Source organism: Brachionichthys hirsutus, chromosome 1 (genome assembly GCF_040956055.1).
Source record: "Brachionichthys hirsutus isolate HB-005 chromosome 1, CSIRO-AGI_Bhir_v1, whole genome shotgun sequence".
NCBI lineage: Eukaryota > Metazoa > Chordata > Actinopteri > Lophiiformes > Brachionichthyidae > Brachionichthys > Brachionichthys hirsutus.
The window spans coordinates 6,050,713-6,074,725 of record NC_090897.1 but is presented as its reverse complement, the minus strand read 5'-3'; the positions used below and the strand labels follow the sequence as shown (position 1 = coordinate 6,074,725).

The following is a 24,013-nucleotide window of genomic DNA, read 5'->3' as shown; positions in this document are numbered from 1 at the left end:
CGTGTGCATGTACCTTTTACTCTTGTTTTACATTGCTCTTTGGCTGCTTGGTAAAAGCTGGTCACAGCAGTGATGTCATACTTAATAGGTAGCAAAAACTGTCGTAACAACACTTTGATGATTTTATATGCATGTCCGTGTCATTTTGAGTCTCGTGCATGCATGATGTGCGTTATCGATCCTTAATGTCCAACCTCGTTCTCACAACAGACGGATGAAGGGGCGACCATTTAAAATGTTACAAAGCAAGCGTTTTATTGCGCTGTGATTTGAAAATGCTCTGTTTTAAGTCGCAGGTCATAGATTAACTTTAGCAGTCACTATGAGACATTTGTGAGACCAATGACACGTGTCAGTCAACTGGATTTCTTTATTGCACGTTAATGTATGTACGGTGTGTTTATGTCGCTGCCTGTATTGTGTGCAGGGCTCTGCGGTGGCTGTGAGTGTGCATGGCGATGGAAGCCGTCGTTACGATGACGGACGATGGCACAGCATCATAGCAACAAGGCAAGGGGCCGTGGGAACAATCGTTGTAAACAATCAATACAGAGGTAATTCTCTCATATTCATACTGACCACTCTGTCTATCTGCCCATTGTGTGGGTGTAGGCCCAAATGTGAGTGTATTTATGCTCATCTGTACAAGTGAGGATGTTCACATGCAGTGTGCGTTTGACATCCCTGTGTGTGTGTGTGTGTGTGTGTGTGTGTGTTGCTATAAGTGTAAATCCCCCAGCTCTGCTTTGAGGTATTAGTCAGGTTAATCCCAGCCACTCCGTGTCCGATGAGGAAAGTAATGCTTCACACACATAAATGCCCATTCCTCAGTAATGTTATTCATGTTCTTTCTTCCTGCGTAAATCTGGACAGTGTTATCATTCTTTCTTTTCTTTAGTCGCACTCTTCTGCTCTGTCTCCCACTTCTTTATGTATATTGTCCACCTTTTTATTCCATTGTGCCTCATCCATTTTTTCCTTAAATCCTTCAAAATAACTCTTCCCCACTTGCGTCCTCAAACATTTATATTGAATGCCACCATCCCGTATCCACCACCACCACCAGGACGTGCATTTGCCACCAGCGGCAGCACCATTATTGGTGAGAACACCGGGGTCTTCATTGGAGGGTTGCCTGAAAACCTTGTTTTGCAAAGAGAGGATTCAGGTCAGTTTTTGTTACTATTTGTGCTTGTTATAAAGTAATCATTTGTTGTTGTTTTTAATCTTTAGCAATCATATGGCTTTCATAGATTCTGGTTGTCTCAACTTGGTTTAGCTTTATAACATGTATTGGTTCATAAAAATAAAAGACATAATTTAGTAGGGTACATGAACATTTTAAAGTCTTCTGAGGTTCAGGATAAAATCTGGACCAACTTATTGCTTTCATATCACCGTTCTAATATGACGTTAGCCTTCTGGAATCTGCCACACAGAAAACTTGATCTCAGAATTATAACTTAAAATTTAAGGTAATTTTAGTCAGTTTGGAAGCAAATGAAAAGTCACTGTGATTATTATTGTCTGTGTCACCAGGTGATGCCCAGTTAGTGCCACAGGGTTTCTCTGGTTGCATCAGGGATATCAGATTTAAAATGACTAACAGCCCCTCAAGGGAATGGAAGTCTTTAGACTGGACAACAGCTGAAAGGAGGGTGGCAGCATATGAAAGCTGGGAGGGATGCCCTATTCAAACTGTGGATGGAGCCCACTTCCTGGGTCATGGTAGGAGCTTGATTGTTGTTAATAAAATAAATGCTTATGATATTTCAAGTGAATGTTCGGCATTCTTAATGCAGTGACAACAATGAATGTCTTAATAATATGCTTGCTTACAATGTTTTTTTATAATCATTGTTGAAACTCCTCCCTGAGGAGAAACATGTTGCCATCAAGGCAGTTTTCTGTATCTTACTAAAGGATGCTTCAATTATACTGTAGTCATCCAACAACCTTTCATTAGGTGGATGACTATTCGACCTCCCTGAACTGCATCCATCCATATTTATTATTCAGTATTTGTTTTGTTCTTCTTCAATATAGCATTGTGAAAAGCCTGACTATATTATTTTTATGAAATCATCCTTTTACTGATGAAAGTGTTCCCTCTATAACCCCTACCATAATATTCAGATTACTTATTGTTGGTAGTATTTATTTTCTGATTCAGGATACTTGGAGTTGGACAGTGGTGTTTTCAGTGGTGGACGGGACTTTGAAATCTCTATGGATTTCAGAACAGACCAGCTGAATGCACTTTTGCTCTTCACATACAACTCACAAACCGAAGATTACATGCTGGTAAGGAGCACAATCACACTGTAAAGACTGAAAATGAGAGCTAGATATACATCACCAAGAAACCTGAGATATTTTGTTTTTTTAGGTGGAGCTGGAGGGTGGCCTCCTTTCCTACATTCTTTCTTCTGAAGGTCACGTGACTGAACTGAGAATGTGGGTGGGGCTTAGCTACTGCGATGGAGACTGGAAGCAGCTTTCATTGACAAAGCGTGGCTCACTCATTCTTGCTGCTGTTGATGATTGGGCAGAAGAAACAATTGGAGTGGGAGGAGCAGCAAGACTGAAAGTCAATTCCTCATTATACTTAGGAGGAGTTCCTATGGACCTCATACACCCTGCGCTGCACAGTCAAAGTCACAAACATGGTGAGATAAAACAGTATGTAAGAACAGAAATGCTATTAGTTTGCATAATGTTTGTACACGCAGTATTTTGAGATGTATTGCTTTGTCGGAGCTGTGTAGACAAGTTGTGCAGCTAATTCTTAGTTTTCTCAACTTTGTATAGTTTTTTTTTGCATCTGGTGAAATCTTGTTTTCATATATGGAATGAAACGGCAGAAAAAACTACTAAATTTAAGTTATTTTAGTAGTGCTCCTGACATGATCACTACTCTTGTTGGTCAGGGAAGCATTAATTCAATAATTTCTGCTGATAGTTGTTTGTAGTATATTTTTTTGTTTAGCAGCACAACAAACTCACCATGATTGAACATATAAGTATGTTGGTGTTACGTTTGGAAAGTAAAGGCATGATTTTTGAATGTGATCATATTTTTTATTTAATTCCAAAGTAGAGAATAATTGCTATTTAAGAAATTATCATGTGAAACAGGGTCAAACACTTTTATGTTTTCAGAAGGATGGTCTCCTGTCTCATTCTCTTTCTCATTATTTCTCCGTTCTGTCTTTTATTGTCTCCATGTCTTTTACTTTCTCCTCTCCAATCTCTACTGTCTCATCTCGTCTTTCACAGGCCTCGGAGGTTGCATAAGGGGTCTTGCCATTCGACGTGACGAAACAAAGACTTCTGTCAGTCACAGTGTTGATCTCCCCGTTGCCTCCCGTCGTTCTGTTAGAGTCTACTTAGACGGCTGTCCCACCAGTGAAAGCCGCTACAGCTGCAGAGGAAATGATTCAGTGTTGGTGTATAGCGGGAGGTCGACCCAAACCACAGATTATGGTCTCCAGCCTTTCTCCGGTAACGATGTGGACAGTCTTTCAGATAGTTCGTACACACTTGGTGACCAAGGGTTGCATTGCAGTTCTGACACAGACCGTGAATATTCATGTACTCCAAAATATTGGCTGGCTGACATGGAGGTCACTACAAGCTAACCTTTAAAAAAAAAAAAGATCTACACAGTAGTGTGAAAAAGTATTAGCCTTGTCCCGGATTTCTTTCTTTTTTGTGTATATCTCTGGACATGGGCAGAAAACCTTAGATCAGCACAATGACAGTGGATTTGTTTTCTTAATTTATTAAAAAATAAAAAAGCTAAACATGAATAGCACCATTATTAATAACTACAGAGATTTGATCAAATAGTTATAAACCCAAAACCCACAAATCTTTCTCCAGAATAGTTGATACCAGAAACATCCCAACCAAGAAAAATAAGGGATAATGGATAAAAGAGGGATTATTTTTTGCAATAATCTGTACTTTATACTTCAAACTCCTGCATGATACAGCTGTAATGTGACAAATATGCCCCCCACCCCCACCCCCCCTGCCACCCCCAATCTCCATCTCCCACCTTTCTACCACCTTTTAAGAGTACTTGTACAGGTTTGTGGCCTTGGCAGGAGGAGGTGGGGCAACTGGACCATGGCAAAGAGGACGCAGCCGAAGCAGCGGTAAAGTGTCTTTCATTTGTCTGACAGTGGTTGGTCTGTGTTCCTGGGCTCTTCAACCAGATATAGTTACGTTATGGATCAACAGCATACAGTCACATTAATATACTGTATGTCCACGCTAGTTACACACACACGTACTACCAACATGTACAAATACCACTGGTAGCTGTGGAATCGTTGTTTCGCTCAATGTTTCTTCCTGTTCCACTCATACACATTCTACACATCAGAGAGTTGTGAGACCTTAAAGTATAAAGTCTCAAGAATTAACCTGCTCTGTGTGTGTGTGTGTGTGTGTGTGTGTGTGTGTGTGTGCCCGTGCGTCCATGTGAGCTCATGTTCCTTTTTTTCTTGTATGTTCCTTTAACATTGTAGAATCAGTCTTGGAATTGTGCTGCGATTTTCTGACACACTCAGAAAGGAGTGACGTTCCATCCAGCTGCTTTCATCCAATAATATTTGGCTTTGCTCTCAAGAGATTTTTGAAGCCAAACCATGAGCGTTTTCTACAGAATGTCTCCAAAGGCAGCGATTGCATGTGCCTGACTATATGAGAGATTGATAAGGCCTCTATAAAGGGCATCCCAGTAAAAGGTTGTTAACCTGGAATGGCCTGCGAGGTCCCTTGTGTAATATAAAGCTGCTCGTTAGTAGTGAACGATACACTGGCAGGTCTCCCTATACTGGACGATGGTCAGTGAGGGGAATGAAGGCAATGGAAGAAGGAAGTGCTGAAAACATTAACAGCTGAGGGGAAGAAGATGAGAAGAACTGTGAGGAGAGGTGGGAGGAGGCTGAAGGAAGAAAAAATTAGGATCTGGGCAGATTGACGGCAGACTGGAATGGGTGAGATTAAGGAGATTAAAGACATACAGTTAATGAAGTATTTATGTTGTAACTGTAAACTGTTAGAAATGCGTTCCGGTCTCCAAGGCTGTGCCTGTGATTCCCCCTTTTATGCTCTTTTAGAGTTTGCTCTGACAGCCAATCTACACTCAGTGCTTAACGTAGGGTAAATGAGGGAGGAAACGCATGCAAAGATGGATGGAGGTATGGCTGGAGGCAGAAAATAAAGACTGCTGTGTGTGGCAATGAGATGGACGGCGACAAAGAGAAAGATGGAGGGTGGGAAGGATCTCAACTATCATGAAGTACTGAGGGTGTCGGCGAGAAATAAGGGGAGTGCTATACAGAAGGAGGGAGGCTGATTGCACTGAAATATAGCCCAGAATGAATAGCTGGCTGTATTAAATCAGTGTTGAAAAAGTTACTGCTCTCATAAATACTATTTATGCTAATGGTGAGGTATGATTTACTGGGCCTATTAAAACACAGAGCGATGGGGAATGCTTTTCTCGAACCTCATGTGCTCTTGACCTGTTGTTTTGCCTGCTTTCTCTTTGTTTAGGTTTTTTTTTATATTATATCTTTTGAAATGTAACTGTATATTTTTTACCGTTATTATTATTGCTGGTTTCAGCAATATATTTGTCTTTATTCACACATTTAGTCAAACATTTCTTCTTCTTCTCTTGACTCATTTGCCTTCCTTCTCACTCACCCTCTCTCTAGTGCCCAGGTCTATACAGCCTCCAACCACAGTAGAAAGCCTGAATGGCTTCAGTGTTGAAGTGAGCTGGTCGCCCCCTGCTGACGTCAGAGGGCTGATTGACAGATATGAGTTGAGGGCCTACAATAGAGACCAGCCTGAAGTACCGCCTGTCAAAGCCACGTACATGGCTAATGGAAATTTCACAGGTAAGCTCAATTGCTGAGAAGGCCTACAGCAAAATGCTGTACACACACAAATCAGCCAGTGTATTGATCATAATCTCACGTTATGTGCAAGCTTTGTCACAAGCAAGAATTTGATCTACATTTGAATTTGATGAAGAAATGTTGATGGAAAACAGGACATACGACAAAGAGAAACACACACTCCCTAACACACTCAACAGGTCGCTTTGACCTGACAGTCTTAGCGAGATCTATGTCAATGTTCCGTTCAGAGAACCGGATTCATCTACCGTGGGATGAACGTTACCCTATCTGGGAAAATGTTCTTGTGATGGTCGTCTTTGCGCATCATCAATAGGAGGTAAGGCTGAAGGGAAGTGGGATTTCTAAGTCAAAGTCTATTAAGAGTATGGGGAATTGTCCAGATGATATTTGAACTCAGCTAATAAATCGTTAACTGCGCAGGGGCTCCGTCTCATCTTGGGGCTCTCTCCTCATATTTCTTACTTCACACCGTAAAAATAGAAAGGAATTCCTCTAGAAGCACGTGAAAGAGCGAAAGGTGTCCACCTGACCCCAAACTCCTCCCTAGACTTCAATCTGATCGATCATCTGTGAGATATACTGGCACAAGTCCCTGGAGGGCCCACAGGACATGAAACAGCCCTAACATTAAAACGCAGAGGCTGGTCAGTGTCAGTGGTTTCAATGTTATGACTGAAACAGCCATATTAGATTTATGCCTGTACATGAGTCTATGCACTGTGCTCCGTAAGAGTTTTGGACAATTATCACAAGAAGTGTAAAAATGCATATTTTATGATTTATCTGTCTCAACTTGCAGCTGCTCTTGTTTCCTGGTTACAGTAAACTTAAGATAGTTGTTTTTTAGTGCCACCTTCTTATGAGAACTTTAAGGGCATTTCAGTTCTTAATGAAAACGCATTCACACTGCATTTTTCACCCTCTTTACTTCTGTCTCTCGTGCAAACAAGCAAGCACACTCGGTGTACCAAGCAACCCTGTTAATGTCTCTTTGGCAAGGTCCCAGCTTCGGGAGACTGTCGCCATTTGGAATAAGACACTCAGGACTACCCCAATGATGTCATACCCTGGCATTGGTCCCTTTTTCTCTCTCTCTTTCTGTTGCTCACTTTTCCATCTTCCCTCACTTTATCTTTTATGATGATGATGATGTCTGTGTCCGCTGCTGCTATTCGTCCCCCCTCTCATCCAGTCTTCCATGTCTCTAGGCAAATATGAAGATGAGCTCTCAGTCTCTGTCTTTCCTACTCCCCATTCCAGTCCCCTCTCTTTGCCAGACATAAAGACAACCGTGATAAGGCTCCTTGTTAATTTATGATGGCCTCGACACCTGACTGCAAAAGTACACCAATGGCTAAAAAACACAGAGAGTAAATGAGGGTGTAATGGCAGCGAATAGGGGCCCCAGCCCCTAATTGAATTAAAAGACCTGGGTAGCAAAGCGAGAGAGAGAGAGAGAGAGATTGGAAGAAAGGGACAAGTACAGGGTGAACAGACATGGAGGGTGAGGAGGTTTTTAAGGAGGGCAGTGTGTGTGTGTGGGGGGGGGGGGGGGGGGGGGGGGTGGGAGAGGGGGTCGCAAAAAGAGAGGATGTAAAAGAATGACTCAGGAAATATGGAGAGGAGTGGAAAGGGCAGAGACAACAAGGACAAAAGCATCAGAGAGAGACGACTGGAGCTTTACAATTAGAATGGAGTCTCATTGTTGCCAAACACTGGAAGCTTGCTTAGCAACAGTGGCTCTGGACACAAGTCCAGCCTTTAAACTGCTTGACAACAGGTTCAAACTGAAATTAAATAGTTACAGACATTTAGTTAGGTAAGGCTGGGTTGGCACAAAGATCACAAATAAAACAGTTCTCACATTTACACAAAAAAAATATTTATATGGATTATCTGAAACTATAATCTATATATGTGTGTGTTATGTGTTTGAATGTTCTTTCTTCACTCTTTCTCTCTTCCTCCCTTCTAGGTGTGCTGTCGGGTCTCACGCCATACACTCGATACGTTATCACCATAAGTGCATGCAGCCCCGTCGGCTGCGCTGAGAGTCTTCATAGTGGCGACGGTCATGATAACGATTTCAGATCAAGCCTTACAACCCTGGAAGAAGGTACGGCTTTAACAGCAGCACCAATGTGCGAGCGTCTGCATCTGGACTCTCAAACATGCAAACTTTATTGTCAGTTTATTCATCCATACAATTAAAATGGGCCCTTTCAACATAACAAAAATGTGCAAATGTTGTTGTTTTACAAATTGTTCAAAGCACTCATGTTGAAAATAAGTCAGTATTAAAAAAATAAAATTACATCTTGCTCAATAATAAAATAAAGTAACAGTTAACATTTTGCTTAAGAGGTATGTAATATTTTCAAGTACTAACTTTATTGGTTCTGAATATGCATGAGGTTCTAGTACATTTCTAGTACAAAAAATATCCTGGACTTATGTTATTGTGTTGAGATGGTTGGATCTGGATGTTATTCGTATGGATTCACATTGCAAAATGACTAAACCATGACTCTTAACCACGTGATGTGGAATACAGTATGGGTTTGATATTATCAGTTAAGAGTCATTTAATTTCCATTGTGCAACACAGTTCTTTAGAACACATGGAGTAGGGTCATCGGGATGAGTCTCTCATCTCAGAACCAAGGAATGGGAACGGGTCCGAAAATAGCACGCTGTCTCGTATAGACTCCAGGACTGTCCTAATCAGCATTTTTTCAGAGAGGCATACTTCTAAACCCACTCGGACACTCATCTGTTGCCTCAATGATAGAGATGTTTAGCTCTTACGAAAAAAGACAACAAAAGGGACCAGAAAGAGCAAGAAGTCAGAATTAAATGAAGAACAGCTGCAAAGGAAGAAGTTGTTAAACGACTGGATAGGGAAGACTGCACGTTAACAAAATAAAGCACATTTTAACTCCGGGAAAGGCAGCCTGCACGCAGCAACATTTATTCCTATCTTGGAGGTCATTGATTGAAGATTGCATGTATAAGTAAAGAGGAAGTGGAGGAGGAAAAATATTTTTCTTCATATGTTACTATCTACATTAATCTGTGTTGGACTAACTGCCCTTGTTTGGGAGATAATGTGACAGCAGGGGTGAGTGCAGAGACAGCAAAAATCAATCTGGAGTAAGAGAAAAAACAGATGACTGTATTGATTCTCACTGAGCACACGGTTAAAACACCAAACCATGTCACGAAGAGGGGAGACAGAACTTACTTATAACGCTGTTTTGCCAAACGTCTATTTTTCAGCCACACAAAACCTCATAAAGACTCATTTTTACACACTTCTCTGTGAGCAAGATGCTCATTTTTCACCTGCTTCACTGGGACAAAGAACATAAAATTGTCCCTTTTTCTTCTCCAATCTGGAGTGCAGTCATTTTTGTCAGTCTCTCACTCACGTTCTTTCTCCCACATCTCATCCATCCAATCCTAAATATTAATATTGTCTGTTTCCTTTTACTTACTGTACATCAATAGGCTTATTTATGGTAATATCCTTGTTTTAAACATTTCTTCTTCGACAGCTCCCGATGCCGTCTCTGCTCCAACTTCAGTCTCATCCCCCTCAGTCCTTTATGTTGCCTGGGAACCTCCAGCAAGGTAATCAATAACTCAGTACATCCAAAAAATTAAGATGTACAAAGCTTAAGTTACAGAAGTCACATAAGTAAGTAAACAGCTGGTGTCCAGTCTTAAAGTCTTCCGGGATGACCAACCATATTTTTTATAAATGACCATTCTGACTTCAACAGAATTTGAATTATGACAGAGAGAAATTAGGTATAAACATAGGACATATTAGTAAATTGAATAAAATAGATATTATGACAAATTAATCAATTTGTTCTTCAAAATAAATACATCTTTTTTTTAATACTTCAGAGAGTTTTATAAAGCATTTTATATATTACTTGAAACGCAACAATATCTCCCTCATTCTCCGTTTTTGTTCCAATGATAGGCCCAACGGAGACATTACAGAGTACCTCCTCTATCACAGCAACCAAATGGTCTACAAGGGGAAGGACAGACAACACAACATCACTGGTATGTGTGTGTGTGTGTGTGTGTGCAGGTAAGCCTGTGTGTGTTGCAGTTTATCTGTGACTGCAGAGGGATGGAGCGTCTGTGTAAAGAGAAGGGAAAGATGGAAGAAAAGCGAAATGGAGTGGTGGATTAGCATTTGAAAGAGGAAAGAGAGTCTCAGTCTTTACCAAGGGAATTGCACTTTGAAAAAGAATGCTGAACAATCACACACGTGCAAACACACACACATACACGCATACACACACACAGTGAAGTGAAGCAGTGGAGAAACAAAGATCAGCAAACATTAGTGCGCACGCATACACACACTTTGCTTTGAAAGTCTTTATTAAAGGGACTCGAACAAGGTCCGGAACACGTGTCACACCGCTAAGACTAGAGTGCTGCAGCAGGACGGAAACACATACTCACACACAAGACACACTATCAGTGAAGCATTAGCAGATATGTGCATTGACTCACACATGATATTTTAAACAAGCAGAATAAATTACTGCATGATTTTACATGTACACACATCCACACTTACGAAAACATCACACTGCTTGTACAAACACTGTGTGTGTGTGTGTGTAAGTTAATGAATGTATGAGAGCACATATCATCCATGCTGGGTTAATAATTCCGAGTGTCTGATGTTCACACTGATTGGAAGGATTATGGACTTAGTAATTATACTGTATGTGCAAGAATAGATCGTGTTTCTAAGGATGAGATTGCAAGACTGGGACAGATGGAGAAACGTTTTGAGGCAAAGAAAGAGACGCAAAGAGAAACAACAATTAAATGGTGTAGATGGAGTTGGAGGGACACAGGAGTAGTTCCGTTTTAAAAACAAATATGGAATCAATCAGTGAGGGGGTGAAATCTCTTCACAATGACAGGCTGTCTATCTGTTTCTGTGTGTGCGTGTGTGTGTGTTTCAGGTCTTGCTGGGTATTCCACCCATGTCTTAGCACTAAGTGCCTGCACTTCAGCGGGCTGCACCAACAGTTCACAAGTTACTATGCTGACCTCTCAGCTTCCTCCCGGGCCTCTGCAAGCACCGACTCTTACCCTGCTTGACGCACGAACTATTCTGGTGGAGTAAGTGTGCAAACACACACATAGTTGTATATGTACATACACAACCCTTAAAGATCTTTCATCTTTAAGTAATAGTACAATAGCTGTTGAGGATGCATGAATGCAGCATAAGCACTTGTGCAATTACAGTCCTGTAAATGAAAGGAGCGTTTTATTTCCTAGAAGAATGTGTGAGTGTGTTTTGTACTCGACAGATCATTTGTACCAAAACCGTAACTCACAGACGAGAGAGGAAGCCATGTTTAGGTGTTTCTGAATCACAGAATATAACAACTAAAGATTGAAACTAAGTCAATGTATACTCTTTTTTTCTTTTTTGTATGAATTTCATATGTTGTGTCTTTGTGAACTACAAAGAGGGTGAGGAACTTGACCTTCCACCTCTGGAGAAGGAGATTAATGGCAGTCACAGAGGAGAGTAGATCTCTGCATCGTGTCGCTGTTTTATTTGTGTGCATAGATGCATGTGTTTGGCAATCAGCATGAAAGCCCGTCTCCCGACTGTCGCTTACAGTGGGACTGACTGTGAAAGGTCACAGTGTCACACGCACACACACACACACACACACACACACACACAAGGAGGGAGAGAGACAAAGTCGCAGATTCTGAAACAATAGACAGATCGTAAAGACGCAAGACTGAGTGCGGGTGGTGAGATGTATTGATCTTTGGTAATGCTAAACATGGCTGAACTGTAATGTGTTGGGGGGGGGGGGGGGGGGGGGGGTCGTCACCCAGAGGCTTCAGTCACTTTCTTTTGTGCTGGATCGTTTCATACATTTTGTAATAATATAGGTTAAAAAAAAAATCACTTATTCTTATAAAATCGGGATCAAGGATCAGTTAGCATGTTTGTCTTTCACTAAAGTGAATAGAACTATTGGGGGGGGGTAAGTAAAAAAATTGTTTATCAACAATCTATATCAAGTAGAATTTATAATGAGGTTATATATTAATTTAGTCAGAGTTAATCATTTCCTTTATGAAGCCGCATAGTTTATGCATATCAGTGTGTCAGGAGCTCTCGTACTCATTTGTCATCATCATCATTTCATTAGGGAATGATTCTTGTAATCCTATATAAAATAAACAAGCTTGATTTTGTTTTTCATTAGCCGCCTGCAGACAGCTGCCGAACAGGAGTATGTATCGTACTCCGAGCCTTTAAAATGGATTTATGCTATATATTCAGCAGGTGTGGGAAGGCTGTGTTTTGCCTTGTTAGCACATTGATAATAGACAGAGGTTGAGAGATCGTCATCTCTCTCAATACTCCCCTGTTGTGTCTGTGAGAAAAGCTGAGAAAGGCAGAGAACAGAAAAAATGTGAAGAAAAATAAAGAAAAGAGCAAACATTTTCATAACGTGTGTGTGTGTGTGTGTGTTTGACAGAGAGATAGTGAGGGTGAGAGGGTGTGAGAAAGGTTTAGGGAGGCTGCAGAATGCTAACAAAACAGTATCAGCAGATTTATTACTTGACCTCACACTGACACACACACACACACACAGACACACACACCTTCGTTGTCTGACGTGTACGCGGTCATCAGAACATATAACCTGATAGGACATGGCGATGATTTTTTTTTTTCAAGCAAGTTTACTTATGGCTCATTGTTTTAATCTTCAATGTTGTTAATAAATATCTGATGGCAGAAATGATCTCTCTCTCTCTATCTATTTATCTATCTATCTGTCTATCGATCTATCTATGTCAGTTTAACATGCTGAGAAAGTCTGTACCATCCTCTTTTAATTCATAATGCACTTTTGGAGAAACCAAAGGTTTCATAAAACAATTACTGCAGTGAATTATGACACTGATTATTACAACTCCCCTTTGATTTAGTTTTTCAAAAGTGGACATACATCATGCTGCCCATCGACACCATATAAATCTTATAGTAAATGTGATAGATTAGCCATTGTGGCTAATTGTGTGCTAACACACATTCATCATTCATTCAAAAAGTGGCATTTAATGGGAGGAAACAAGAAGGGAATCCATCATGTTTAAAATGGCCTCCCTCTGTTACCATACCCGGAGGCTTGGGTTACTCAAAATGAGTTATCAGATTTGGAAAATTTCTGTATTGCATCTTCAGGTAGGAACTATTTACCTGTTGTGTCATTGTTTTATTTTAACTTTGTAAATTGAGTTGACTTTTTTTTTTAAATACTTTATTTTGTGGAGTACAAAATGAAGTATTTTCCACTAAAATCCAAGAAAGGCATCTCATTTAGAGATATCAGAAAATTAACTCTTTGTATTTAATCTGATTGTATGAGTTTTGATTCTTGCCCCCTCACTAGATGGTCACGCCCCTCTCAGGTCAACGGTGTTTTGGAGTTCTATTCCATCTTCTTGTCACTTGACGGTGCAGATCCTGTGGTAGCCTATAACAGCTCAGAACTTCTTGAAGACCACACGCTACGCAACCTAACCCCTGGAACAGCTTACACCATCACACTCGCTGTGAGTCCCCTCAGTCCAGTTCTTTCCTATTGGATGCCATTGTCACACTCTTCCACGCATTAATTTGCTGTTATTTTCCTTAATGTCAGGCCTGCACAGGAGGTGGGTGCACCTTAAGCCCACCCAGCCGGGCTCAGACTGAGGAGAGCACCCCAGAGCGGGTTCCAGCGCCACTGGTCACCCCTTTGTCCCCACATGCGCTCAGCATCAGCTGGACGTCTCCTGGCACACCAAATGGTGAGAGTTCACCAACTTTATCTGGAGCACCAAGACAGATGCACAAGCAAAAATAAAATGGTCATCATTGTAAATAACTCTCCCATTTTAACTAAATGTGCTCAAGCTTTCAGTTATTTTCATTACTTGAGAATCTTTATAGCAACCTGTGGCATTAGATGACCAGCAAAGATTTAAGTTTTTACAGCAATCTCCATCCGCCGTTAATCCGATTATCTTTGATCATCGATGATCAAGTATTACAAATATTTGACAGTGAAAGCGTAGAATATTTTCTTAGATTTTCATGTTTAATCAGATGAGTGGAGGGAAAACTGGAGGAGAAACAAACGAAAGAATACTTAAATGACTGAGAGAGAAAGGAGAAAGAGACGAGATTGGGGAACGGAGGTACAACTTGATACAGAGACTAACGTAGCAGGAGCGAGAGGCCAGTGCTTCGCAAAGCTCCTTTAAGTGGATGGAAAGTGCTCCCTTTTGACCAAATAAAGAACTGCAGGTTTGAAGCACACAGACTCCCGGTGACTTCCCCTCTCTCTCGCTGCTTTGTCTTCTAACCCTTTGAAGTCAGTTAAAATCCTTTGGCCGTATCACGACGGATTTTATGTAAATTCAATGTAAATTTTAAGAAAATATTTTATATTCTTGGAGCAATAGAAAAAAAAAGTAAATTTTTTTATTGACAGATATCTTATGAGTTTACGGCACAACAACATTGTATTTTTTAAGAACAAAACACCAAAGTGTTCTGTCTGAAATGCTTGTATTTTTCAACATTTGTGAAACCTTGAAATATTGCAAGTTGTATAAGACACTAAACAAAAGATGATGTTGCATCATTTCTAAAGCCACATTCATTTAACTATATTTCTGTGTACATGAGAATGACTATTTACCATTAGGATGTTGTTTTTCTCCACTTACTAACCAAGAATTTGAGTGTTAGTGTACAAACAGAATGACAACAGAACAAACTGCGTATTGAATCATTCTTATTGAACGGTTTAAAAAATCTTACAGGCTGTGAAATGTGGGACGTCCTCACGACGTAAGGTTCAACACATCGACCATGAACCCCGAAATGTCCACTTCGCTCAGGGGCCTCTGTTTCGTCTCGCCTTTCCTGCTGTTATTGCTCTACTGTCTGTAATAAGGACATAAAACTGACCCAAAATACTTTAGAAGGCAAGGAAATGTGTTATTATTGTACAACTTGAATCTCACAACACATCACACATGTTCAAGTAAAACACTAACTTGTGAATGATCAACTGCTGGATTAATAAATGCACACATTATGAAACCAAATTAATTGAGTGATGAAATCCAAACCCATATAACGCACTGCTACATATTATCATATCATACCGTGTATTATCAAGAATTACTTACAGGCTCATTAAAATCTGTTTAATTCAATAATATGTGTGTGTTTAATGCCAAATGCCACATGTGCAAATGCCCCATAAACCCTGCGAGCATATTAAGCACATTATTAGATAAATCGCTTCAAGCTTTTCTCATCTGATGACAGAAATTTATAACAAGCAGACACTTAATCACGATAACCTGATTACCTCATGCTTAAAAAGATTTAATTTTTGCTTAAAAGGGAAGAAGAGCTCAGTGCCTATTTTTCTCATTTACTCTTCCTTTATAAATGGACAGCAACAATGGCGATGATGATGGTGATGGGTTGCAGAAGAGGGAGATTCTGTGTCTTTCTCTCCTCCCCATCTCCCCAATTCCACAAGGATTTGTGGGGATAATCCTCTCGGGGATTAGGTCGGGGCAACACGCAGACAAAGAGGGAAAATAAGCCTGTTATGCATTCACTGCTTTATTTCCCAACCTGTCTTTATTACAACCTACACTGATATGGGCTTATTCACACACACACACACACACAAGCACATGGAGACATCCGTATTCACACACGCACGCACGCACACACATACACTGACATCCAGGTGATTGGCCACATCAAGAGCTTCCCAGATGTAGTTGGCATCCGCAGGGTTTTTGTGTCTTCGTTTTCCTGATAGGTGTATCTGTATTGAGCAATAATAAAACCCACACATGATTAAAGCAGAATGGACTCTTACTTCTTAGCACTGATCTTTTGAGCCCCCTGTATGCATTTATATTAAGGAAAAGCACATTTGACACCTTACTGTTCAATTTTTTATTAGATGAATGTAATGCAATTATTGTGAGTGTGTGTGTGTGTGTGTGTCTGTGTGTGTGAGTGAATGTCCATATGGATGATTTTATATGGCCACATCTTTTTGGATGTTTGAGTTTGTGTGTCCGCTGTCACACTCCTGTCCTTCTGAGGCTGTTTTTGCTCTTATGGTTACATTTTTAATTTGCATTGTATTCCACTGAACCAGACATGTCCCCGTAGGAAAAGACTACGGGGACATCGACATCTACAAATTACAAAAATTACACCAATAGGCGAAATGTTTTTATTAGGATTCAGAGCCTTGATGTCCCTACCAAAGAGCACATATAGTGTTGCCCTGTGTTAGTCTGTCGATGTATAGACTGTCCATCTATATAGGCATAGCTGTGTATCTCGAAAGTGGAAATTCTGTTGTCTTTCGGAACACTGAAAGTGTGCATCTCTTATTTTTTTCAATTTACATTTAATTTCTTATCAGCATTTTGTGCCACATTTAAACGTTTGCCTACATTTACCTATGATAAGAAGTCTATCTGCATCTTCAAAAAAAACAATCCACAGAATTCATTGAGTCTCACATTCTCTACCTGTCTACATCTGTGCAAGTTGAATCTTTCGACTGCAGGGCCATCCATCTGTGTCTTTGGCCACACATTTTCAATTCATTTTCATTTCCCATACTTCTCATAATCAGGCGTTTCTTTTGGCAGGTATCATAACCAGCTATGGTGTCTGGATGGATGGAGTTTTTGTCTTAAACTCCAGTTCCTCCCAGAGATTGTTTGTTGTGGAGGGACTCACACCATGGAGCCGGCACATACTCAGACTGCAGGCTTGCACAGCACGGGGCTGTGGAAAGGGACCAATGGTCAGTGACTTTCTCACTAATAACCACCGTAGTTTGGGATAAACTGGGATCCTTTGTGAGATCTTCGTATGTATACATAGCATTTCATAGTATTGGATGTGGTATTGGTGACACTAACAGTCTATTTCTAAAATAAATCGGAGGTTTACAGAGTGCATATAGGTCACGTGCATGTGTGTCACTGGGCATCATAAAGGTGATTGATTCTCTCTGCTCAATAATGAGGGTTAGCGTAGCAACAGTGACATTTGGTCGGAAATGCAACTCCACGCTCAATGATGCCTCTGACAACAGGCCGGATTTTGGGGCATTTCTCCAATAGGGACGCCATGTTTAGTCAAACACCAGGAGAAGAGCTGACGCAGGAGAACAGGAGTACAGGAAGTTGGGACCAGGAGGGGCAAGAACAGGATGAACAGGAATAGATGAAGAGATGGCAGGATGGACAGGAATAGAGGGAGAAGAGGAAAGAGTTCATTTAGGGGCAAAAGAGTGAATGAATGAAAATAAAGTTTATGGTCAGAATAAAGTGAGCAATGAGGTGAAATAGAACGGTAGTGTGAGACAGGCGCAAATGAGCGGAGGACAGGGGCTGATGGTTGAAAAGGAGGAGGCAAGTGAGTGGATTGAGGGAAAAATGAGGAGATGTGGCAGGAGAGAGAGTGAGAGGGGTTAAAAGAAAAAGAATGGAACAGGGTGCAGACTAGTCTCGGTCTGTTTGTTTGACTATATTTATTATTAAAACTCTTCTTAAAGTATTATAACAAACATCTTGATTATTGATTGAAATATATCCCCATGAAAGCTCATTTATAAAATGTTTTCATTATTTATAAAGCACAGAAGCAGTTGGATGGATGGATGAGAGTTGAATGAGTTTAGAATCACCTTGAACATATGTGTGTGTTTTTCTCTCTCCTTAAATCAGGTGGAGATGCGTACATTAGAGATGGTCCCAGAAGGCCCCATACTGTTAGAGCTGACCAATCACAGCTCTCGATCAGTCCGAGCCCGCTGGGCAGGTCCACCTAGACCCAATGGGAACCTCAGCTACAAGATATACTACAAAAGCAAAGGTAACGTTAAAGACAGTACTGGCAGAACAGTATACAGACTTAAATACACAAGCTATATGTACTGTACACATACTGATAGAACTTTATCTCAAATTTGCAGTCCAGGCTTTTAAAACAGTGTAAATTACAGGTGAAACCATGGCTTGATTTTCTGTGAGACTTTGCATTATATTTATGGCTGTTGCATTTCTGACACCTCACAAGCTAAGAAGCTCGGCTAAAAGAGAATGTCATGACATTTAGATTTCTGCCGGACTCTGGCGCTCTCAGGTCAGGCTGTTCAGGAGGGGAGGTGGACACAGAAATTAAAAGTGGTCAGTAAAATCTGCATTCATCATTTTTGTTTGATCAGAATCAATAAAGTGTGTACTCTTTAAAACATGTCAGACAATCATTAGCAAATTCAACCACAATCTCGATCAAAAGACACACAAAGATTTCTGGCTTGGGTCTTGGCATTTATTGCCAGGGATGGTATTTTTTTCTTTCTCAGTACCAAGCGCCTCACCTTTGCTTAAGTAATTACAGTTTCAGCAGGTTCTTTTGTGACATTTAAAACTCGCCGTGATCAATAGGCTGAAGCAGTTCATTTGTAAGGATATATACAGCTGTGTAGATGTTGAAATCTTTAAAGGGTATCATGGACATGCTCAACAATACAAATAAGTTAGATTTTATAGGAAGTCATTGAGGAGGGCAACAGAGCAGTTTGTCACAGCAGGTCAGCGTTCCAGTTGGATGAGTCGTTCCATAGAGCGAAATGTGGTTCATGCTGGCCCACTATCACAGGGGAATGCTTAAGAGAACACTGTTATAAAAATTAGTTTCACCTCCGCTTTTCCTTCAACAGCAAGGCAACCCTTTGTTTAGACTGCAATCAAAAGTGGTGCAAATTTGAGTATTTCAATCTGATATTTTGCTTTTTTTCGTCTCTTCCTTCGCTAGTCTCAAAGCGCATACAACCAGATCATCTTTCTTTTTTTTCTTTTTTTCCTGAAGCCAGTTTGAATGGTCTAATCGCATTTTATAGAATTCATGCAACTTTTATGTCATTTGTTCCTGATCTGAGCGTCTTCTCCAGATGACAGATGTTGTTAAAAGCAGCCCTTGAAATTGAGAAATGATTACGATTAGAACAGGATAATCTGTATTGCTAGATAGGCATACAACATATCATATATATAATACAAATATATAATTTCCCTATGGGACTATTAAAGTATTCTGATTCTGATTATAAAAAGCAATTTAGAAGAAACGTCAGTTTTAAAAAAGGAAAGAGAATAAAAGAGACGAAGAGTGAGAGCGTAAATAAATGTGCAGCGTAAGGAGAGCTGAGCTTGTATGTTCATGTTAGTAGATACTGCAGGTAAAATACATCTGATATTAAAGACAACAAACGCAATGGGACCATCAGAATAAAAGAGGAGACCCTAACATGGAAAGAACTGCTGCATATGAAAATTGAACACGATGAGGTGTAGAACAGGGACACACATCCTTTAACACTTATTCAAGTTCACTCGCCCTGTCTCTCTCTCTTACACAGACATGCATACGCACACACACACACAGTCAGCGACTTTGATCTGTGCCGTACAGGCAGATTAAAATGACCGGAGAAAAGGATAGAAAAAATGTGGAGGAAAAGACAGAAACGGTGTTACCCACAACCCCTTGTTTCTTTGATACACTGCCTTCATCAGTTCACACAGAGAATAAATATTGTGTGTGTGTGTGTGTGTGTGTGTGTGTGTGAAGTTAGTGGTGTTTCTTTGACTATCCTTGCATTACCTCAATATGGAGACTTCTCTTTTTTGATCACGCTGAGTTCATCTCACTCAGTATCCTCTCTCCAACTCATTTCGGTCTGTTGTCATCTGAATCTGTCACAAATAACTTTTCCCACCATCAGACTGATAGCTGCAATAAATAAACATTAAAACAATGTGCATAAGACGTCCCCGTCTTCCGCCTAGTTAGACGTATACACCTTTCTTGGCCTAATGCCCCTCTTTGTGTGACTCTCTCTGATTCTTAGACGGCAATGCCTCGTTGGATGGAAGCACAGCAGCAGGCAGCTGGTTTACCGTGACCGATCTACAACCTTACACCAACTACAGCTTCTGGATCAGAGGTTGTAACACACAAGGTTGCGTAGGGAGCCTGCCAGTCAACCTGACCACGCCCCCAGCAGGTACAAAAAACTTTAAGACTTTATTTTCTTTACTGACGATTACTTCATGATGCAGGCTTTAAAGGGTTAATTATATTATAATACATGTATTGTATGAGTCACCTGAAAAGAAGGTAAGACCTCAATCATCAGTCCACCGACAAATAACAAGAAATATATATGCATGTCGTTAAGACAACATTTCAGTTAACATTTTTAATTAAGCCTTGTTGACGGGGCTTTTACCCCCTGGGGGAACCCCCGCGCTGTAGGACAGACAAATTAATGGGCACAAGAGTTTAAAAAGTGACTGTGATAGTTGTTCCATTCTATGAGGCCGTGTGGCTCTGATTGGAGTTCACACGGGGCAGAGAAGAACAACTAGCATGTTATCGAATTGCTCTCTTTAATAATTTAATAATTAACTAATTGCTCCTCTTGTGAACTGAAAAGGTTCTCTTTTTGTAGCTTACCATGCGAAAGAAGAATAACAGCAAGTCAATGGCTGTTAAAAATGCACACACACACAAACACACATGCATAATTGACTTTACTAGGTGGCCTGATCTCATATTTCCTATTTACACAGCATTTACGTCCGTGTTGTGTGTGCTGCGTGTGTTCGGAACTGAAAACACTGTAGAAAAGAGGCTGATTGTGAACACTGATAAATGTCAAAGATGATCAGAGCAGTCTGGAGATAATGGTAACCCAAGCAGCAACACACACACACACACACAGACACACACACACAGCCTCATAGACAAGAAAGGAGCTAATGTACCAAAAGTATTGAGTACTTACACAACCACACTCCACGCCCATGTCTCAGTCAGAGAAGACTGAAATGCAGACTTAGGAAAGTTCTACAGTTCAAGTTCAAAACAAAGGCATAAGAAAGTATAAATTTTAAATACCCCGACGTTTCCTCTCTTTCTATCTCTCTTTCTACCTCTGTGCCTCTGGCATCGCTTTAGACTTCTTTAAGGCAAACTGTCTTGATGCGTCCTTGTTCTATGAAAGAACAGAGAGGAGACGGTGGAGCAAGAGACAGAGGAGCAAAGGAGGAAGAGAGCAGAGAGTGAAGTGAACATAAAAGTGAATAGTTTAAAACGATTAGTGACACCTCTGATATTGTACCTGCTAACACACCATGAAAGAGACACAGGCACACCAACAGTGTGCGTCTTTGTGACGTGCTGTGTGTGTTTTGTGTGCACTCATCTGTAGGTGTGTGTGTGCGTGCGCTCAGCTCCTGCTTTAAGAAGAATGCTTTCCTCATCTACAACAGTATCCTCTTTATTAAAAGGTAGAAACTAGGCTGAAGCATTAAAACCATTGTATAGAAACAAATAAAGAAGCAATTATATATATATAATACTGTCTCCTCCTGAGTTATCCCCAAAAAAACTTAACCAAAATAAGAAAAAAATAGTTTCTTTAAGCTTGTAAAAATATTAATAGAAATCAAATTGATAGGAAACGGAGCAGAAACATCACATGGAATAAAGAACTTGGAAAATGATGTGTGATAGACGAGTTTGGTGGTGTGCGTGTATGCGTGTGCATGTGTGTGTTTTCTGCATGTCTTGTATTAAGGATAAGACGTCTTCAGCAATCAGTCTCACAGAGGTTGTTTGATTGAAGGGTCACTTTATACGTTGGAGGGTCTACTCTCACTTGGATAGTCAACACTTGCAGTACTCTCACTTTCTCCTTCTGTTTGTTGTCCTTAAATCTCTCTGGGATACTGTTTTTGCAGGTACACTCCTTTATGGAATGTCATTCTGTTGGAATCCGGTTTGCCAGTAGGATTAAAAATGTCATTAAACAATTGACTTCACCTTTGTAATTTTTTTTTTTCTGCATTCTTACTTGACATCCCTCAGCTGATCCTTTGTTCTTTCTCTCTCTCTCTCTATCACAGCCCCAGATGGGTTCTCACCTCCAAGGTTGACTTACGCAACTAGTGCAAGCCTGAACGTATCGTGGTTGGCCGCTGCCCACTTCAATGCACCAGGTCCACTTCGTTACAGCTTGCAAATGAGGACATCCCCTCAGACGCCTGTGATAAGGTCAGAGAGATCATGATATGTACAGAAACAATAGATAGAAATGGCCTGATTTTGATGGACAGATCAAAAAAGACAATGACTGGCACATGTAACATGCTCAAATATAGTCCATGTACAGTATTTGCACCAAAATATGTGTACACACACTTAAGCATACCTACGGACATATTAAGGGGGTGTGTGATAAAGCGCAGGTGAATATGTCACATCAGTATGACAGCGCATCAGAAACAAAGGAAACTGAGGAAATGAACCAGAGAAACGAGGGTGTAGACTCACACAAAAAAATCAAAAAGCAGGGCAGAAGGAGAGTGATTTAATAGAATAAAACGAAAGAGAGGGTGTGCATCTGATATGTATTCATTACATGCTTCCTGACAACAAATTGCAATTTAATCCAAGAAGAGGAGGCTCTCATTCTGTGGTAATAAATAAATGACTAGCTACATGTATTATATATCAGACAGCCATGCCCTCCTCCTCCTCTGCTATGGAAATCTCATTGTTCCCTGATTTATTCATTCATTCATCCCGTCTATCCATCTGATGCTAAATGGTCAACGGTCCCTCATTTGTGACGATATTCTTTTACTTTGGCCGACATTGCTTTGTATGATTATATGATATGGGATCAGGTATGACATAAATGGAATACTGCATAATGGAAAAGCTATGAAAATATTAGACATATTGTTCAGAATATTCAGTGTTCAGCATTAAAATGAAATGTTTCTTGTACTTTTTCATCAGGTTGCAATTAACAAAAGTGCGTGTGTTGTTTTTGTATCCTTCAACTTCTAGGCTTCTGGAAAATGTGACAGACACCTTTTCTTACCACGTAGAGGGACTGACTCCATTCACAAAGTATGCCTTTAGACTGGTGGTGTCACACACCTATGGGCAGACAGTTGGCCCCTGGGTCACCCTGCTCACCACAGAGGACAGTAAGTACACATAAAGTATTGCTTCCTTTTTGTTCTCCGATTTCTGAATTTTTTTAGTCGCTGATTGTTTTTTAAGTATTTAAAGCTCCGAATTTTATGTGATTTTTATCTACTGAAATAAATACTCAACATAACTGTGATCTGATAGGGCATCCATCATTTCAAATTGCTTTTTTTCTGCCTATCTATACCCTTGTATATATACAACAAACTTCAGGCACCATGTTTGCCAGTGACACATAGTCACTCATATTTGGTAGTGAGTATCATCACAGCAAATCAGAGTCAAACAGGGACCAGCAGAAATAGATGCCCAGATGCCCCTGTGTGTTATTATGGACAGACTATAGACATATGTGTATATAACATTTAAAGATGTGTGTCCATAATCACTTTTCATTATAATAGGCAGTCATCATGAACAGGTCAAACTTGAAAACACTAATAAACAAATTTGTTTTCTGAGTTGATATGATATTTTCATATTATAGTTTACAGCTTTTTTTGCACTAAAATAATAATGAAAAAAGCTAATTTATGATGCAGTTTTGGTTTAGTTTGTGTTTTGATTCATTGAATCTTTTGATGTTCCCAGTAATAGCACATTTATTGAGCTAACTGTATCACAGTTAGCTGAGATACAGCAGAATCTTAATCTTTGTAGCATCTGATGATATTGTAAGAATGATGACTATGTGAGGCGAGACGGTAAAAAGGAAAAGGTCATTATGTAGGTCAATATGCATTTGGCCTTTGGTGGAAAATACAGATTGCGTGTCTCTTAAGTTTGATTATACTTCATGATGACAAGGAAGCAACACGCGAAAAGGAACCATTCAAAGAAAGTGGTGGGAAAAAGC

General features: G+C 40.2%; 1 protein-coding gene across 1 annotated transcript in view; it reads left to right on the top strand.

The window, feature by feature from the left end:
- The window catches only part of ush2a (Usher syndrome 2A (autosomal recessive, mild)), a 129,835-nt gene that overhangs the window by 36,095 nt on the left and 69,727 nt on the right, over positions 1 to 24,013 (top strand). The window contains exons 23-41 of the mRNA XM_068741852.1: positions 428 to 554; positions 1,067 to 1,168; positions 1,540 to 1,728; positions 2,174 to 2,304; positions 2,390 to 2,669; positions 3,280 to 3,504; positions 4,083 to 4,163; positions 5,736 to 5,921; positions 7,921 to 8,061; positions 9,503 to 9,578; positions 9,940 to 10,025; positions 10,952 to 11,111; positions 13,427 to 13,589; positions 13,679 to 13,826; positions 16,725 to 16,903; positions 17,805 to 17,958; positions 20,000 to 20,155; positions 22,062 to 22,209; positions 23,011 to 23,153. Of these exons, the coding sequence (XP_068597953.1) occupies positions 428 to 554; positions 1,067 to 1,168; positions 1,540 to 1,728; positions 2,174 to 2,304; positions 2,390 to 2,669; positions 3,280 to 3,504; positions 4,083 to 4,163; positions 5,736 to 5,921; positions 7,921 to 8,061; positions 9,503 to 9,578; positions 9,940 to 10,025; positions 10,952 to 11,111; positions 13,427 to 13,589; positions 13,679 to 13,826; positions 16,725 to 16,903; positions 17,805 to 17,958; positions 20,000 to 20,155; positions 22,062 to 22,209; positions 23,011 to 23,153 (2,875 nt within the window). The remainder of the gene's footprint in view (positions 1 to 427; positions 555 to 1,066; positions 1,169 to 1,539; positions 1,729 to 2,173; positions 2,305 to 2,389; positions 2,670 to 3,279; positions 3,505 to 4,082; positions 4,164 to 5,735; positions 5,922 to 7,920; positions 8,062 to 9,502; positions 9,579 to 9,939; positions 10,026 to 10,951; positions 11,112 to 13,426; positions 13,590 to 13,678; positions 13,827 to 16,724; positions 16,904 to 17,804; positions 17,959 to 19,999; positions 20,156 to 22,061; positions 22,210 to 23,010; positions 23,154 to 24,013) is intronic.